Genomic DNA, 19,703 nt, shown 5'->3' with positions numbered 1-19,703 from the left:
ACAACCAGGAAAATAACAAATTATTTATACTGTAAGTATTTTAGAACTAAGGGGTACTTATACTGTTATGATAGACAACAATCTTACATTTGGGAGCATTTTAGCGAGAAAGTGCACTGATTAAGTTGTTTCAAGGCAAGTAGAAAGAACTATTGCAATCTTTTTTAATAGGCTACATATCGAAATATGCTTTTGTTTTGTTTTTGTTTTAGTTACAGGGTAAGTATGACATTGCGGGCCGTAAATTAAAGTGGAGCTTGTTACACTCTTGTTCAGTCAGTCAAAGCGCCACCTGCTGGCAGCAGGAAAAGTGGCACATCAAAATGACTTTGCCATATTTCGCTTATATTTACCCACTCAAATGTATGTCTCGCCCACTGTTCACTGTGCAGTTGCTTGGTTTGTTCATAGATTCTCTACTGGTTTGTGTGCCTTCTGGCTCCATGATGCGTAGTTTTTTACTTTTTTAAATTTTAGGCATATGTTTATTTGTTTTTTAAGCTTTTGGAAAGCATCACTGCTTTTTACCATCGGGGGAGGAAGAATATTTTGTCAAAGTGACTCGATATATACCTCATTTCCAAACCAGCTGAGCTGGAACTTAATTCTTGATCGATGGATGATAAATCAACTTCACTGAACACAATCTGGCAGTATTTAAATATCATTTTTCAACAAATCCACACTGATTTCAATCTGATGTACAAAGAACTCATGATGATGAAATACTCTAGATACATTGGGACCATGTTTTCTTGAAATGATTTTGTCTTGTACAGTTGATTAATTTTGCTTTTATTTATTCCATCATTAGTGCTTGTTTTTAGCATATTCAATTCATCGAAGTCTGTTGAGAGTATAGTATTTTATTTTATGTAGTTAGTTTAGTATTTGTATGCTTTTTGTTGGTAAAAAAAAATTTGGTATTGCACGCCCCCTAACGACATTTTACCGCATTACTACGTGCAATCTTGTACACAGCATTAATTGTCACCGAAATGTTTTTGATACGAACATAATTTAAAGCATTTGCCTTACACATAAAAGTAATAGAAAGTGAAGAGAGGTTGATCAAATATAAGACGTATTTCACCATAAATAATTTGTTGTTATGAATTAAAATTACGCGCCTGTTCAGGTATGGTCCAACCGTTGCGAAATCACCTTTAGGAAATCTTTCGCCCTCTGGATTCCGCCGATCCGCCCACGAAAAATCGCCTAACAAAGATAAATGTGAACGCACCTTTATGTTATAACATTACTATGTTTCTGATGTAAAAACTTGAGAAAATGAGATCCAGGCAGTCCAGCAATGCTTATGTCAGAGATCAAATTTGAATAAGGAATAACAAATATATTAATTAAAAATTATAGAGACAAACAAATTAATTAAGTAATTAATAGTTAATAATAAAATCTAGAGTACTGTATCTAATAGATGAAGATCAGAAAATAGAGAAAGAAGGAACAAAATTAAGACATGAGAGGTAGAAGAGAAGAAGAAGAAGAAGCCAGAAGTAGAAGATGCAGAAGAGATGCGAGAGGCAAAAAGAGCAAAGAAAAAGCAAAGGAAAAGCTAAACTATCAAAGACCCAGTCCGTTATATACCATAAGCATAGGAAAACTTACATCCCACTCAAACGTATGTTTTGGTCTAATAAGAAAAGGTCAAACAGATTTATCCATTATGTCATAGCTGGTGTAACGGCTAGGTCAGAGTGACCAAATGTCATAAACAGATGAAAATAGATACAAAAGGTGTTGTTTTGACACCCTTAAGAATACTGCAGATCTTGCATTATCTCATGTAACGGAAATGGAAACATATTTTGATGTAAAGGTACAAGATCAAATGAGCAACTAATTCTGAAAACATCATCGCTTCTGCAGTACTTGGCAGGCGTCCAATATCTAACCACAAACGTGTCGACATGACCTGTCATATTGGAACATTTGAAGAGAAACTGAATATAGCAAGCATACATACTCTTAAAGATACAAGAAGAATAACCATAAAGGAGTACATTAAAGAGTAAATACTTGAAAATATGCTTTAAGGATTAATATATAGAGTAGGAGTACAATGAATATATGAAATCAAAAGTAATATTGATAAATCATAAGCCATAAATGATTAACATTAAAGGCTACTGATGTAATTCGCCGTGAAGTGTCTTACCTCAGTGGGCCTACAAACAATGACTACTGTTTTTATTAGTGCTTAACACACATATTTCATGATTTCAATTCATGAGCTTAATAATAATGCTATTTGATATTGATTAATTTGGATTATATAGTAGCTATATGTTAATTTTTCTCAAGGGAAAAATCTCTCAACTAATGCTGTAAACATACAGGGAGCCCTGTTAGCTGCCTGGTTGACCTATAAAATTAACAACTCAGATGAATATAATCCGGGTTTTATACTATTACTTATAATATATTATTTAATACTTATTGTTTTTTATTTCATCTGGCTGCTTTAGGGGGTTGTTGTACTAGACGAGACAGTAGGGGGTGGTGTGATGCAGTGATAAATAGTCTCTTATTGGCCTGTTTAGCTGAGTAATCCATGAAACAAACAAAACACACAAGCCCTGAAAATTGATAAAAGAACATATATTATACAGACACTTGATATTTAATATTATCAGATGATTAGTTAATTACATTTGATAGATTTCACTGTGTGCTCTGACACATTTCTGAATCAGCAATTTGAGCAGTAGCCAGGGGCGGATCTATCGGGGTGGCAACTGCCACCCTAAGAAAAAGCTTTGTCACCCCATCTGCCACCCCAAAATTATCACAGAATAAAATATAAATGTAAGCAGTGTTTCAAGTACTGCTTTTCAGCAGCGGCGCTTCAATGCGATGACCTAAAAAAGAGAGCGTAATGCAAAATAATGGCAAAGGTCAAATTTTTGCCAAAGGTCAAATTTGAATAATTTACAGGGGTTTTAAACTTACACAGTAGCAGTACTTTAGATGAGGGATATTTCACTATTCTATGTACAGTAAACTGTAGCACGTTGTACACCCTCAAACTTGTGATTGTCAACTTTCTCTGTAGCCATGTGTTACTGTATTTTTGCAGAACTGAGAAATGACTGCCTATAGGAATATTGTCTTGTGTCAGAAGACAAATACACTGCTATAGTACTATATATACTGTAGCCTAATGAAATTTGGCCAATTGTGCAGAGGATGCTGAATTTACTTTTACTGTAATTGACAGTATACTGTATTGTGGTGCATACTAAGTTCATAGTCAAGTCACCTTTATTTATATAGCGCTTTTTACAATGTAGATTGTGTCAAAGCAGCTTTACATTGATAACTGGTACATTGTTTGACTGCACAGCAGCTCTTAAAGAATAGTGTCAATGCAGGCAGATCAAAAGCACTGTTGAATATCAAAATGTCAAGTCAAGTGTCCCCAACTAAGCAAGCCAGAGGCGACAGCGGCAAGGAACCCAAACTCCATCAGGTGACATCAGGTGGCAGACAAGTGGCAAATTGGTGTTAAAATGGAGAAAAAAACCTTGGGAGAAACCAGGCTTAGTCGGGGTGCCAGTTCTCCTCTGGCCAACAGTGCTTTGTTACAATTCAGGTTGCTATCATAAGTCCAATAGGATCGCAACATTAAAAGTATTTATTTCAGTTCCATCCAATTGAGGATCGTATTCATCACGCCGGTATGGACGGTTGTTGAGGAACTGTGTCGTGGCTGTCGTGTCGATGAGGCCTTCACAGGGGATGATCTAGTTGACTCAATCTCTGCTGATACTTCAGGGCTGCGTTGTGGTCGTGTCAAGGTGCAGGTCCTTGGTCTCACCTGGATACGGCCCGGATCCGGTTGACTACGGTGAACCTCGGGATAAACAGAAAGACTAATATTAGCGTAGATGCCATTCTTCTTCTGATGTAACGAGTACATCAGGTGTTATAGGAAGTGTTCCCGGTTCCGGCTGACCTAATTTATGCAGCCTAATAATCCTTTAACGGATTTGGAAATATAAATTGGTAATGTGTTATGTGTATGCCAGGTTAAAGAGATGCGTTTTTAGTCTAGATTTAAACTGACAGAGTGTGTCTGCTTCCCGAACAATGCTAGGAAGATTGTTCCAGAGTTTAGGTGCCAAATAGGAGAAGGATCTACCACCTGCAGTTGATTTTGATATTCTAGGTATTATCAGCTGGCCTGAATTCTGAGATCGCAATAGACGTGAAGGACTATAATGAATTAGGAGCTCGCTCAGGTACTGGGGAGCTAAACCATTTAGTGCTTTGTAAGTAATTAGCAAGATTTTAAAATCTATACGATGTTTAACAGGAAGCCAATGCAGTGTTGACAGAACTGGGCTAATATGGTCATACTTCCTGGTTCTAGTAAGAACTCTAGCTGCTGCATTTTGTACGAGCTGTAGTTTATTTATCAGGCGAGCAGAACAACCACCCAGTAGAGCGTTACAGTAATCTAGCCTTGAGGTCATGAACGCATGAACTAACTGTTCTGCATTTTTCATTGAGAGCATATGTCGTAGTTTAGATATATTTTTAAGATGGAAGAATGCGGTTTTACAGATGCTAGTAACATGGCCTTCAAATGAAAGATTGGTATCAAAGAGCACACCTAGGTTCCTAACTGACGACGAAGACTTAACAGAGCAGCCATCAAGTGTTAGACAATATTCTAGGTTATTACGTGAAGAAGTTTTTGGTCCAAAAATTAGAATCTCTGTTTTTTCTGAATTTAGTAGTAGGAAATTACTGGTCATCCAATTTTTTATATCAGCTATGCACTCCGTTAATTTTGTGAATTGGTAAGTTTCGTCAGGGCGCGAAGAAATATAGAGCTGAGTATCATCAGCGTAACAGTGAAAACTAACGCCATGCTTCCTAATGATATCTCCCAAGGGTAGCATGTACAGAGTGAACAGTAACGGTCCTAGTACTGAGCCTTGTGGTACTCCATATTGAACTTGTGATCGATATGACATGTCTTCGTTTACTACTACAAACTGATAACGGTCAGATAAGTATGATTTGAACCATGACAATGCAATTCCACTAATGCCAACATAATTTTCGAGTCTATTTAAAAGAATATTGTGATCAATAGTGTCAAATGCTGCACTAAGATCCAGTAACACTAATAGCACTAATAGAGAGATACAACCACGATCTGATGATAAGAGCAAATCATTAGTAACTCTAATGAGAGCAGTCTCAGTACTATGGTACGGTCTAAATCCTGACTGGAAATCCTCACAGATACCATTTCTTTCTAAAAAGGAACATAGCTGTGATGATACTGCCTTTTCTAGTATTTTTGACAGAAAAGTGAGATTTGAGATCGGCCTGTAATTGACTAATTCTCTAGGATCAAGTTGTGGTTTTTTAATAAGAGGTTTAATAATAGCCAGCTTAAAAGTTTTTGGTACGTATCCTAATGATAAAGATGAATTGACGATATTGAGAAGAGGGTCTATGACCTCTGGAAGCATTTCTTTCAATAGCTTAGTCGGTATAGGGTCTAACATACATGTTGTTGATTTTGATGATTTAACAAGTTTAGACAATTCTTCCTCTCCTAAAGCAGTAAATGAATTGAATTTTTCCTCAGGGACACTACAATGCACTATCTGACACGATACTGTAGTAGACGGTTGCATGGTTATTATTTTTTCTCTAATATTATCAATCTTGCAAGTAAAGAAGTTCATAAAGTCATTACTGCTGTGCTCTTTGGAAACATCAGAAGTTGAAGCTTTATTTCTTGTTAATTTAGCCACTGTATCAAATAAATACCTAGGGTTGTGTTTATTTTCTTCTAAGAGTTTTGAAAAATAGGCAGATCTAGCAGATTTTAAGGCCTTTCTGTACTCAATCATTCTCTCTCTCCACGAAATACGAAATACTTCTAGTTTTGATTTCTTCCAGCTGCGCTCCATTTTTCTGGCTGCTAACTTTAGGGCCCGAGTGTGGTCATTGTACCATGGCATTGGATTAATTTCCTTAATCTTTTTTAAACGCAAAGGAGCAACTGAGTCTAATGTGCTGGAAAAGACAGAGGCAATAGTTTCTGTTGCAACATCGAGGTCTTCTAAGCTGTCTGGTATGCTAAGGCGATGAAAATGATCAGGAAGATTATTTATAAAGCAATCTTTAGTGGTAGAAGTGATGGTTCTACCATATTTATGGCATGGAGGCAGTTTAGCCGCCTTGACTAAATGTAGTATACACGAGACTAGATAATGATCTGAGATGTCGTCACTCTGCTGCAGAATTTCAACAGCATCAATATCGATTCCATGTGACAATATTAGATCTAAAGTATGATTATGACAATGAGTGGGTCCTGACACATGTTGTCTAACACCAATAGAGTTTAGAATATCTGCAAATGCCAATCCTAATGCGTCTTTTTTATTATCTACATGAATATTAAAATCACCAACAACAAGGACTTTACCTGCAGCTAGTACTAACTCTGATAGAAAGTCAGCAAATTCTTTGATAAAGTCTGTATTGTGTCCTGGTGGCCTGTATACAGTAGCCAGCACAAATGTCAACTTACATAATGTTACGTAAAGTACCATAGTTTCGAAGGAATTATATTTGAAAGACTTCTGACTAATACTGTAAATATTACTATAGATTACAGCAACACCTCCCCCTTTGCCTTTCTGACGGGCATTGTGTCGATAATCATAACCTTGAGGACTAGACTCATTTAAAGTAATGTAATCGTCCGGTTTTAGCCAAGTTTCTGTCAAACACAGCACATCTAGATTATTATCTTTGATAATATCATTAACAATAAGTGATTTTGAAGAAAGGGATCTAATATTTAACAACCCGAGTTTTATCATTTGTTTAGCATTATTATCTCTATTTTTTATTTGTTGAACATCAATTAAATTTTTACCATTAAATGGGTTTGGAAGTTTTTTGTTTTTACTAATTCGGGGTACAGACACAGTCTCTATTTGAAAATATCTAGGTGTAAGAGTTTCTATGTGTTGAGAGTTATCTGAATTTTCTGACTTCTGTAACGTGAGGCAGCTAGCAGACGGTCGGTTTAGCCAGTTTGTCTGCTGCTTTCTGACCTGGGCCCCAGTTTGTCATGTTTCAGTTCTAAGACTATGTGCCATATTACTAGAGAGAAGAGCAGCACCATCCCGGGAGGGATGAATACCATCTCTTTTTAACAGGTCAGGTCTGCCCCAAAAACTTTTCCAATTATCTATGAAACCTATATTATTTTGCGGACACCACTTAGACAGCCAGCCATTGAGTGATGATAATCTGCTAACTATCTCATCACTCCGACGAACAGGAAGGGGGCCAGAGCAAATTACTTCTCCTGACATTGTACTTGCGAGTTCACACACCTCTTTAATGTTAATTTTAGTGATCTCCGACTGGCGAAGTCGAACATCATTAGTGCCGACGTGAATAATAATCTTAGAGTATTTACGATTAGCATTAGCCAGCACTTTTAAATTTGCTTTGATGTCAGGTGCTCTGGCTCCCGGCAAACATGTGACTATGGTGGCTGGTGTCTCTATTTTCACGTTCCGTGTAATAGAATCGCCAATAACTAGGGCACTTTCAACAGGATTCTCAGTGGGTGTATCACTGAGTGGGGAGAACCTGTTTGATGTTCTTATTGGAACGGAAGAGTGGTGTTTTTCGCGGCTAGGCCGCCTCACCGTTACCCAAGTGCCCTGCTGCACGGGCTCTACAGCCGGAACCAAACAATGTACAGAGTTCACTAAGCTAGTCGCATCCAAAACAGTATCTGAAGCCCTTGCATTCTTACTATCCTCGATTAAAGTTTGGATGCGTGTCTCTAATTCTGAGATTCTCTCTGTCAGCCTGACTATTTCCCTACATTTATGACATGTAAATCCCTCATCACTGACAGAGAGAGCTATGGTAAACATGTGGCAAATGGAACAGGTAGCAATGCTGGGAGAGGATGACATGACTCACCGTGTTTGTAGACTGATCCGACTTACCACAGCTGTTTGAAGAACGCGTTGAAAAAGGAGCGCGCGAGCGACTGTTAACAAGTTGACAAGCTAGCGCTGCAAATGCAAATGCGTTGTAACAGCGATTTAGATTCAAATATTACAAGCTAGCGACGTCAGATTAGTGTGGTAGGCAATATTACATATACGGTAATAAAAAAATAAGCAACAATGAATAAAAGTAAGAGATTCAAAACAAAGCTATACGGAGTTACAGACGCAAACCAATCTGAGCAGCGAGGCAGACAGGAGCAATCGACAGGAGCAATCGACCGTCGACCGTCATACATAATTTTCTCATGGTTTTCATCTACTGCATGATCATTTTACAATAGTAAAAAGAAAAAAAGAAAAAAAGAAAAAATTCCCTCCAAAAGTTTGTTGTTGTATTTTACTGTATCTGCATCTGTAAATTTATTTTGTATAGTGTAGTATACATTGAGCTGCAAAATAATTCCTGAATCACAATAAGAGGTTTTTGTTACAGTGTTATGTGAATTGATCTCACTAGTGTTCACTGGGCAGTGCAGTAGTCTGTGTATTTGTTAAGTTTTGTGTGTCATCTGATGCCAAAGTTTGATTTTGTCAAACAAGAATAAGATTTTGACTAGAACATTTTATTTTGACCTGGAAGTTTGAGGTTTGTGCAAGTTGGTGTATAGTTTTGAGATTGTGTTTATAGTTGAATTGAAGAAAATGTTAATTGTTTCATTAATTGTGCGTTCAAGAAAAACAATAACCAGACTGAAAAATTTGAAAGACAAATTTATGCTGGCTTGTCATAAAGCCAACTTAAAGTCTTGTTTAAAAAATGTAAATAGTTTGGTCAGTTAGGCCAGAATATAGATGTTCTGGGTAATTCCTAAAGTGTTGCTAGGAGATTCTGGGTGGTTGCTAGGCTCTTGCTATGCAATTGCTGGGGTGTTGCTAGAGTATGTAGTTGATAGGGTGTTCTGGGTGTGCCCACACACACAGACATTCCCACCTCTGTTAATAACAGAAAATCAAAAATTGCTTGCAAATTTGTTGCTTTTTAACTTGCACTAAAACATGTGATTTATACTATAAAACTGCTCATCTCCTTTAGCGATACAAGCTCAGACTCATTTAGAATCTGTTGATGTTTTTCATATAGTGTCTTTACTTGGTGCCCTGATGGATATTGAAATCTTGTTATTTATTTTTAATTTTAAACAGTATATTGATGACTACTTTGTGGAAATGCAATGTTTGTGAACACAATTGTGTATGTCAGGCCTTAAATCTCAAAAACCTATGCATGTGCGCTTGCTTTGGTGTTGCCACCCCTCATAGACCTCATGCCACCCCTTTGCCACCCTATATAACATTTTCTAGGTCTGCCCCTGGTTGGAAGCAGGAAAAATGGGCAAGTGAAAAGATCTGAGTGACTTTGATATGGGCCAAATAGTGATGACTAGATGACTGGTTCAGAGCATCTTCAAAATGGCAAGCCCTGTGGGGGATTTTCATGTGTTTGAGAAGCCAGTGGCCTCTTTCGGCAGCATAATGCACCATGCCATACTGCAAAAAAAAAATGTTGTGGCTGATTAGTGTACATACCTGTACATGTTAAGTGTTTGCTTTGATTCATGAAAGTCAATTTTCATGAAGTTTATATTTTTATGTCGCCTTCTATTTTACCACCTTTGTTATGTTTTTTTAAAGGTGCAAAGCACATACTAACATTATGTCGTCGGTTAATGATATATACGGTTATGAACTGTAAAATATTCAAAATGCATGCTTACATTCTTAATTCTTATCATCTAAACCATCTGTGGCTTCAGTGAAACCACAAGGATTAACAAGAACAATACTTCTAATCGTGTTGATCATACTACAATATTAAAAAAAGAAATAAAAGTCAGCTCAGTGACTCCACCCACCTTTGAAGTATATTTATACCATGTTTAGCCAGTGAGAGCTCACTGATCGTCTTCATCATGACCATCATCATCTTCACTCTGCTCCTGTTGGCCTCTCTGCTGCCACACCTGACCTTCACTGGTGAGACTGATTATTTAACAGCATATTACGATGACTTTTATGAGTGTTTAATTGGTATGTGCTGAATAAGTTGACTAACAGCCAGGGTTGGGGAGTAACGAAATACATGTAACTTAGTTACATATTTAAAATACAAAATTTGAGTAACTGTATTTCATTACAGTTACATTTTAAATGGGTGGTAATCAAATTACAGTTAGATCTGAAAAGTATTTTAGATTACTTTGAATTTTAATATCATTTATTTAATTTAAACATTAATGTAAACTGTGATGGGCAGTTAATGTAAACAGCAATAGGTGATTCTCTGGCTCTGACACTGCAAAAGCATCCAAAGCTACAGTTCTGCTCATAAGTTTCATACCCCTTGCAGAATATGCAATATTTTAATATTTTAATCATTTAAACAAAATAAGAGGGATCATAAAAATTGCATGTTATTTTTATTTAGTACTGTCCTGAATAAGCTATTTCAACAGATGTTTACATAAGACAAAATGACTGAATTTATAAAAATTGCCCCATTCAAAAATGGACATACCCTTGAATCTTAACTGTTTGTCAGCTATTTTCATGTTTTGCAATAGTTGTTTGTGAGTCCCTTGTAATTGTAAAAAAAAAAAGGTAATTGCGACTTTTTATCTCATAATTCTTTTTTCTTGCAATTAAAAGTTTATATCATAATTCTGACATCTTTTCTCACAGTTCTGACTTTTTTTCTAGAAAATTGTGAGATTATTGCTCACTGACTTTATAACTCGCAATTGCAACTTTATATCACGCAATTCTGAGAAAAAAAGTCAGATCTGAGAGATAAAAACTCACAATTACCTTGTCTTTGTGTTACAAATTAGTATTCCAAAGTATTATAAAGTATTTAGATTAAGTTACAAAACTTGGGTAATCTAATGAAATACGTTACAAATTACATTTTAAAGCATGTATTTTGTAATCTGTAGTGAAATACATTTTAAAAGTAACCTACCCAGCCCTGCTAACAGCACTATCTCTCTCTCAGCTCATGTGAATGTGGGTATAGTGAATGGAAAAGAAGCCAAACCCCACTCCAGACCTTACATAGTTTCTCTTCAGGCGTGTGGGGACCATATCTGTGGTGGATTCCTCATTTCTGATCAGTTTGTCCTGACTGCTGCACATTGCTGGAACGAGTAAGAGATTGTTTAGTGTGAACTGCAATGTTAAGTTAAAATTACTTTTGAATGATAATGACTGAAGTGCACCCTGTATATCAGTTATGACATAAATGACCATTTCCAATACGCTCTTTCAGCAGACTTAATGTGACGGTTGTTGTTGGTGCTCATGACTTAAGGAAGAGCAAGAGTTCAGATCACATCAGAGTGAAGTCCTACTTCCCTCATCCAGACTATAAATCTACAAAGAAACTTCATGACATCATGCTTTTGAAGGTAACAACCTGTACTATATTTAGTTTTTCAAAATAATATCCAGTCAGGAAACAGTAGCACAAACCACTATGTTTGAATTTCTATTGCAATTTCTTGCTTTTAAAATTACTGAAGGGATTTAAATCATTTCTGTGTAAATGGCCAAGTGCACAGCATAAAATAAAGAGTCAAATAAAAAAACTCAACTTGGCCTTTTTGGCTTCTGTAATAACCTCAAAAACAACAGTATAATCAACAAATTTCAGTCATATAAAAGATTGTTTATTAATAATGGCTGTATTTTTTAATTATAGCTAGAGAAAAAAGTCAAACTAAACAACAATGTTGGAGTGATACCATTACCAAAGAAAGGAGAAGACATCAAACCAGATACTGCCTGTAGTGTTGCGGGCTGGGGAAGACTGACTGATGGCTCAAAGAGCAATGTTCTAATGGAGGCAAACGTGACTATAATGAATAACACAAAATGTAAAATTAGATTGGGAGAATTTTACTCAATCTCAAAGATGATCTGTGCATATGGCCATGGTGGATCCTGCAAAGTATGTAGAAAAGATGATTCACAGATTTTATGGTAATGTACAAACTGGTTTTCACTACTGACGTGTTGATCTGTGTTTCTTAACAGGGGGATTCAGGAGGTCCTTTGGTTTGTGGAAAAACTGCTGTTGGCGTCACAGCTTTCGGTAAAAAAGATCACTGTAATTCATCTGAGAGACCTAATGGGTATACTAAGATTTCACAATATATTCAGTGGATCGACAAAGTTACTGGAAATGTATAGTGACTTCATGGAAACTAAAGAAGGAAGAAATGTTATTCTTGAATTCTTCCATAAACCTTCTTTCAATAAAAGTATCACATGGCGAGCATCAATTATAGTCAAAGTGTTCTCATTGTCACAACCATATATAATTTAGACAACACCTTCACTTTCCAGTCATGCCTGTAGACTCATATCTCATTGAATGGGGAAAAACTGAAATACCCAAAACTGTTGGTCAAAATTACAGTAATAATATTTATATATATATATATTTTCAAAACAGGAATGATATCATAAACTGTACTGCTTAAAAAAAATACAAAAAACAAAGTCTGGTAAATCCTCCAGAATTTGAGTTGTAAAATAAAGAGCTTTGTAAAGATGTAACCACAGCTCTCGACTGATTTCTCACATCTAACAGAATTTACAATAAGACATGGATTACATCACACACTGGGCAGATTAAGTATAATATATGTGTATGTGTGTGTATATATATATATAGATATATATATACACACACGTTTATGCACATATATGCACACCACTCGGTTTCTCTGTTGAACCGGAACCTCTTTATTTGTCTATTTATAGATAACCAGGCACATATACACGTCATCAGTATGAGGGCACACCCATTATAAATGTTAACACCCCCATTTGCTCTCATACTGTGCAGTACTGTATACAATAACATAAAACATGAGGATTTACATGGCAAACATAACATTTGTGAGATTTTCTAACTTTTTATCACTTGTTTAGTCATGACATCAGCCACCATTTCTTCTGTGGGGCAATACTCAATTGTCACCTGGCCGGTAACACTTTAGATTACAGCCCGGAAAAAGTACTGCATAATTACAACGAATTTACATTGTAACTTTCGATAATTATAGTGTAGCCTACCTATAAAGTAAGTATAGGGGAACAATATGTAAAGTCTTGGGAATAAAGGGGTAACAACCAGCAAAATAACAAATTATTTATACTGTAAGTATTTTAGAACTAAGTTATACTGTTATGATAGACAACAATCTTACATTTGGGAGCAATTTAGTGAGAAAGTGCACTGATTAAATTGTTTCAAGGCAAGTAGAAAGAACTATTGCAATCTTTTTTAATACATAGGGAAATATACTTTTGTTTCATGTAGTTACAGGGTACATGAAGTACTAAAACTGTCAGTGTGGGTCCAGTTATTTTCCAGGTTGTTACCCCTTTATTCCTAAGACTTTACATATTGTTCCCCTATACTTACTTTATAGGTAGGCTACACTATAATTATCGAAAGTTACACTGTAAATTCATTGTAATTATGCAGTACTTTCCGGGCTGTAATCTAAAGCGTTACCGACAGAATATACAGTTTGTACATTATAAAAATCACTATCTCTATGGAAAGTCCCCATAAAACATGGAAAATCAATAAGTGTGTGTGTGTGTACATGTTTTCTATCCCGGTGGGGACTTCAATCTGAATGAACACAGACTTCTGGGGACTCACGTACACCGTGGGGACCTAAAGTGAGGTTCCCATGTGGAAACAAACTTATAAATCATACAGAATGAGATTTTTCTGAAAATGTAAAAATGCAGAATGTTTTCTGTGTTGGGCAGGTTTAGGGGTAGGGTTAGTGTAGTGGGATAGAAAATACAGTTGGTACAGTACAAAAACCATTATGTCTATGGAGAATTTAATTGCCTGATTTTAGACACAGTTATCTGACGCACAGTTATCTGAGAGGACTTGGTTTATAAGCATTAATATCTGATGCTAACATTAATCACTGCTTTAAACTAGCTATTAATGACCTTGTCATTTTCATATAACTTAGTGTCTTCAAATCTCAGTAAGAATATCGGTTAGTTTAATTAGGGCCCGAGCACTGATGGTGTGAGGACCCTATTGTAATTGCTCAGTCAATTCTTCTTCTTCTCCGAAATGAATCGCATTTTTGAGGGCCTGTGGCGGCCTGACAAAGTCTGATGTTTTGCCATGAAAGAGGAAGCTGTTGTAACTCAGGCATACAATGTCCGATCTGCCCCAAACTTCACATGTGTGATAAGAGTTCTGGCCTGAACACATCTACATGCAAATATTCAGTCAATCAAAGCGCCACCTGCTGGCAGCAGGAAAAGTGGCACATCAAAATGACTTTGCCATATTTCTCTTATATTTACCAACTCAAATGTATGTCTCGCCCACTGTTCACTGTTTTCCTAAGGCCAGGGGGTGGTGGTGCCCCGGGTGAGAGGGCCCTTTCAACGCTGCTTGCAGCTTTAATTAGTGCCCAAGCCCTGAGAGGGGGAAGGCCCTATTTAGGGCCCACACCACTAAGGCGCAGAGCCCTATTGTTTTTCTAAGGAGTATTATTTTTTTTCAACCATCCGGGGCACAGCAACAGATCAAACTTTAATATTCCTTTTGGATGCTTTTGAGACTCTCAGCATGCTTCAAATTGCTCGACACACATGTCAGGATTGTCATCCAGTAGACATGGGCAAAGCCTTAGAAACGGGCGGGGAGGAGGGCCTCTATAGCGCCACCTTTTGACAAAAGTACGGGGTTAGTTTAACCTACAGTCACCAAACTCGGTACACATATTGTTCTGATTAAGTTGGACAACTTTCTACTTTACAGTCATTAGCTCCGACCAACAGGAAGTCAGATATTTTGGTGGATTTTTGAATGTGGATTTTTCACATTCTCTCTCTCTCAGAAGAAGAAAATAATCGAGACTGGAAATGACTTGAGAAAATGACTAAATGTTCTGTTTGTTTGTGTGTTTTAGGAAAGTGAAGATGGTTCTCCACCCACAAAGAAAAGCAAAGTAGAATCATCTTCTCAGGACTTGGATGACTAAAGCTGACTAGTTTGCCCCCACGTATTTTAAACACGTCACTGTCACAAACCAAGGAGGAAAAGCGTCCCACTCAACAAACTATTCCTGATCTTCAAGTAGAGCTTCACCCTGTTCTTCATCTTCTCACATGGAGTGGACGTTTGCAGACGTCACTGTGCTGGTGAACTGAGGCCGAAAGACTGACCTGATCCTGTGAGACACCTCCAGCCTCGCTCCATCAAACTCATGCACGACATACAGCGTTAGTTTAACAGTGACGAGAGTGAATGCGCTGCATAGATTTGTCAAGATGAAAGATGGATTTGCTGCTGTGATCATCTTCGTTTTAAGTCATTTATTATTTAATTCAATGAGTCTACTAGTTGTTTTTCTAACTACTTCGCAAAGGTTGTTGTATGGTTATAGTGCAGGTGCTTAGTTTGTTTCTCTACTGGTTTGTGTGCCTTCTGGCTCCATGATGCGTGGTTTTTACTTTTTTAAATTTTAGGACTATGTTTTGTTTGTTTTTTAAGCTTTTGGAAAGCATCACTGCTTTTTACCATCAGGGGAGGAAGAATATTTTGTTAAATGTCAAAGTGACTCAATATATACCTCATTTCCAAACCAGCTGAGCTGGAACTTAATTCTTGATCGATGGATGATAAATCAACTTCACTGAACACAATCTGGCAGTATTTAAATGATGTCACTTAAGATTAACTGAAGATCGAAAAGTTTTATTCAATACGAGACCTATATTTATTTGATATTGCACGCCCCCTAACGACATTTTCCCGCATTACTACTTGCATTTGCCTTACACATAAAAGTAATAGAAAGCGAAGAGAGGTTGATCAAATATAAGACGCATTTCACCAAAACGAATTCGTTGTACTGAATTCAAATGAGCTTGTAAGGCCGATTATGAGTGTAATTTGATAATTACGACTGATCATGCCCAAACGCGCCGAGTCAGAGCCAGTTGCGTTCAGTCGGTGTTTACAGTCAGCGTTTAAAATCATAGTGTGTTCAGTTCAGTCGTTAAGTGTGTCCCCGGCTTTATAACACACATATTTCACGATTTAAACTCATAAGCTTACTATTGGATTCCGATCTTATTTAATATCGATTAATTCGGATTATACAGTAGCTATATGTTAATTTTTCTCAAGGGAAAAATCTCTCGACTAATGCTGTAAACACACAGGGAGCCCTGTTAGCTGCCTGGTAGACCTATATTATTAAAGGAAAAAACTCAAATGAATATATTGCGGGTTTTATACTAATAATGTTATAATGTTTTTAATGATATGAGTAAAAATATATAAATATGTAATATAGTGCATATTTAGCCAATAGTTATTTTTTCTAGGTAGGTGTTTTTATTTATTTATTTATTTTAAATATACAAGGCTAACTAATTGTAATGTATGGTCTAAATGTGATTTGTATATTTAATGGTGTATGAATGTAGGTGTATTGAACATGTGATTGTGTGGGAGCTGATCGTGTATTAGACCACTGTTCTTCCCAGTGTTCAAAGTTCATGTACAATTGTATGTGTTTTGGTTTTCCTTTGTGAATATGGTATAGTTTATATGTTTTGTTTTTTATTTCATCTGGCTGCTTTAGGGGGTTGTTGTACTAGACGAGACAGTAGGGGGTGGTGTGATGCAGTGATAAATAGTCTCTTATTGGCCTGTTTAGCTGAGCAATACATGAAATACATGACCGTCCGTAGCTCACATCCTGAGGGTTGCGGACTCTGCATTTCCTGCCTGAAGATGAAGGCAGGGGCGTAGCCGACCCCCTGGGAGGTAAGGACAGGGACCATCCTGGTGGTGGTGGGGAGGATGGAGGTGAAGGTTGGTGTCAGCATCTGCGAACTCAGACATGTGAGTACTGATCTTTTATACTCCAAGTGTTAGATAATGATTGGTTAGATCTAAACTAGTAAGTGATGTAACATTTGAGTCTTCCTGGCAGAACTTACACTAGGGCTTTAATTTCTTGACTTTCATGAGCTGGAAACAGAAAAAATGGGCAAGTGAAAAGATCTGAGTGACTTTGATAAGGGTCAAATAGTGATGACTAGATGACTGGTTCAGAGCATCTCCAAAATGGCAAGCCTTGTGGTGGATTTCCCAGGATGCAGTGGTTAGTACTCACCAAACGTGGTGCAAGGAAGGTGAACCGGCATCAGGGTCATGGGGGCCCAAGGCCCACTGGGGAGCGAAGGCTAGTCTATCATGTCCAATCACACAAAAGAGCTACTGTAGCTCATATTGCTGATTCAGAAATGTGTCAGAGCACACAGTGTATTGCAGTTTGCTACACTCTGAAAAATGCTGGGTTGTTTAAACTCAAATTTGGGTCAAATATGGACAAACCCAACCACTGGGTTAAAAATTTTATTTAAAAAAAATTAACCCAACGGCTGGGTTTGTCCATAATTGCGCCTACAACGGGCATGTCAGCATCAGACTATGGTGCAATGGAAGAAGGTTGCCTTGTCTAATAATCACGTTTTCTTTTTGATCAGGTGGATGGCCGTGTGTGTGTGTGTGTGTGTGTGTGTGTGTGTGCGTCATTTAGGAAGAGATGGCAGCTGGATGCACAATGGGAAGAAGGCTTGCGGAGGCAGTGTAATGTTCTGGGCAATGTTAGATTGTTACAGACCACATACACCCCTTCATGGCAGTAGTGTTCCCTGATGGCAGTGGCCTCTTTCAGCAGCATAATGCACCATGCCATACTGCAAAAAAAATGTTCAAGAATGGTTTGAGGAAACTAAAGAGATTAAGGTGTTGCCTTGGCCACCAAATTCCCCAGATCTCAATCCAATTGAAAATTTATGGGATGTGTAGGACCAACAAAACCGACCCATAGGGGCCCCACCTTACAACTTGGAGGAGTTAAAGGATCTGCTTCTAAAGTCACGAGGGGGACCTACATGATATTAGACAAGTTGTCTTAACCCTCTACAGCACAGCATTGCCCTCAGGCAACGGAAAGTTTTCTTAAGCCCTATGTTTAGTAAATTTTTCTTTAAATGATTACAACCAATTAGAAAGGTCGAGAAAGTACCAAAGAACAGTCCAGTAAGGTGTTGGAGTCACTATCAAGCACCATTTAAAGGTGCGACATCCTGTTCTGACACATGGTCACAGATTATTTAAAGCAAGATTATTTGCTTTAGTAATCTTATTTAAAATGACATGAACTGTACATAAAAAATATGTGTGTGTATGAAGGTGTAGAGAAGACTTTTGTCAGGTTTTATTATTTTTTTTATTTTGCATGTTCAGAAATTCAGTTTTTCTTTTCGTTGCCTCGGCAACGTGCGATGGGTACTTTTCGAGGATGTTTCGCACAATACCTAACATTGGCCATAATGTGTTATAAGAAGGGAAGATGTGGGGTTACTGGGTGTGCAGGAACATCCAAAGTGATTTGCAAAAATTGTAACATACACCTCTATTTCACAGCAGAGAAGAACTGCTTTTTGAAGTTTTGTACGGACTGAAATCTTATTACATTATATGGCATGACACACTACATGATACAGACCTATGCATGGATCAAATTCAATGTATCAATGTCTTTCAAGTGTTTTTCCCTTTTTATTAATGATTTCTTGACATTTTGTTTAAAAAAAATTGTGATTTTGATAATAATTTTCTCTATGGGGGGGTCAAAAACATTTTTTATCAATAAAATGTTCCCAAATGAACCAAAAAATGATGTAGAATATTTTTTTTCATGTACCATCAACATGTGTGCAGTAGAGGGTGTTGTGGCTGATTATATAACTGTGTATATAACTGTGTACATAGTGTGCATAAGTGTTTGCTGTGGATCATGAAAGCCAATTTTGATGAACTTCACATTTTCATGTTGCTTTCTATTTTACCACCTTTGTTATGTTTTTTTTTTTAAAAGGTGCAAAGCACATTTTGTAGTTCAAATAAGTTTGTATACTAACATTATATCAGTTAATGATATATACTGTTATGAACTGTAAAATATTCAAAATGCATGCTTACATTCTTAATTCTTATCATCCAAACCATCTGTGGCTTCAGTGAAACCACAAGGATTAACAAGAACGAGGCTTTCTAATTGTGTTAATCATAATGCAATATTTAAAAAAAGTAACAGTCCACTCAGTGACTCCACCCACCTTTGAAGTATATTTACACCATGTTTAGCCAGTGAGAGCTCACTGATCGTCTTCATCATGACCATCATCTTCTCTCTGCTCCTGTTGGCCTCTCTGCTGCCACACCTGACCTTCACTGGTGAGACTGATTATTTAACAGCATATTACGATGACTTTTACAAGTGTTTAAGTGGTATGTGCTGAATAAGTTGACTAACAGCACTATCTCTCTCTCAGCTCATGTGAATGTGAGTATAGTGAATGGAAAAGAAGCCAAACCCCACTCCAGACCTTACATGGTTTCTCTTCAGGCGTGTGGGGACCATATCTGTGGTGGATTCCTCATTTCTGATCAGTTTGTCCTGACTGCTGCACATTGCTGGACCGGGTAAGAGCTTGTTTAGTGTGAACTGCAATGTTGAGTTA

General features: G+C 37.1%; 1 protein-coding gene and 1 long non-coding RNA gene across 5 annotated transcripts in view; one reads left to right on the top strand and one right to left on the bottom strand.

Annotated features, from left to right (window-relative positions):
• The window catches only part of LOC127521013 (uncharacterized), a 175,286-nt gene extending 159,085 nt beyond the window's left edge, over positions 1 to 16,201 (bottom strand). Inside the window, exon 1 of the long non-coding RNA XR_007932261.1 lies at positions 15,728 to 16,201. This is a non-coding gene — a long non-coding RNA (uncharacterized LOC127521013). The remainder of the gene's footprint in view (positions 1 to 15,727) is intronic.
• The window catches only part of LOC127521000 (granzyme B-like), a 135,640-nt gene that overhangs the window by 114,763 nt on the left and 1,174 nt on the right, over positions 1 to 19,703 (top strand). The window contains exons 1-5 of one of the 4 annotated variants that reach the window (XM_051909831.1): positions 9,461 to 10,073; positions 11,092 to 11,242; positions 11,365 to 11,503; positions 11,797 to 12,045; positions 12,132 to 12,550. In XM_051909831.1, coding sequence (XP_051765791.1) covers positions 10,010 to 10,073; positions 11,092 to 11,242; positions 11,365 to 11,503; positions 11,797 to 12,045; positions 12,132 to 12,287 — 759 coding nt within the window. In that variant the 5' untranslated portion in view covers positions 9,461 to 10,009 and the 3' untranslated portion in view covers positions 12,288 to 12,550. Of the gene's footprint in view, positions 1 to 9,460; positions 10,074 to 11,091; positions 11,243 to 11,364; positions 11,504 to 11,796; positions 12,046 to 12,131; positions 12,551 to 19,276; positions 19,417 to 19,514; positions 19,666 to 19,703 lie in introns of those variants that run through there. The other 3 variants (XM_051909827.1, XM_051909828.1, XM_051909829.1) reach the window with 3 other exon arrangements.

The sequence above is a fragment of the Ctenopharyngodon idella genome, chromosome 10 (assembly GCF_019924925.1).
Source record: "Ctenopharyngodon idella isolate HZGC_01 chromosome 10, HZGC01, whole genome shotgun sequence".
Classification (NCBI taxonomy): Eukaryota; Metazoa; Chordata; class Actinopteri; order Cypriniformes; family Xenocyprididae; genus Ctenopharyngodon; species Ctenopharyngodon idella.
The sequence above is the reverse complement of the archived record's forward strand: the minus strand, read 5'-3'. Positions and strand labels throughout refer to the sequence as shown.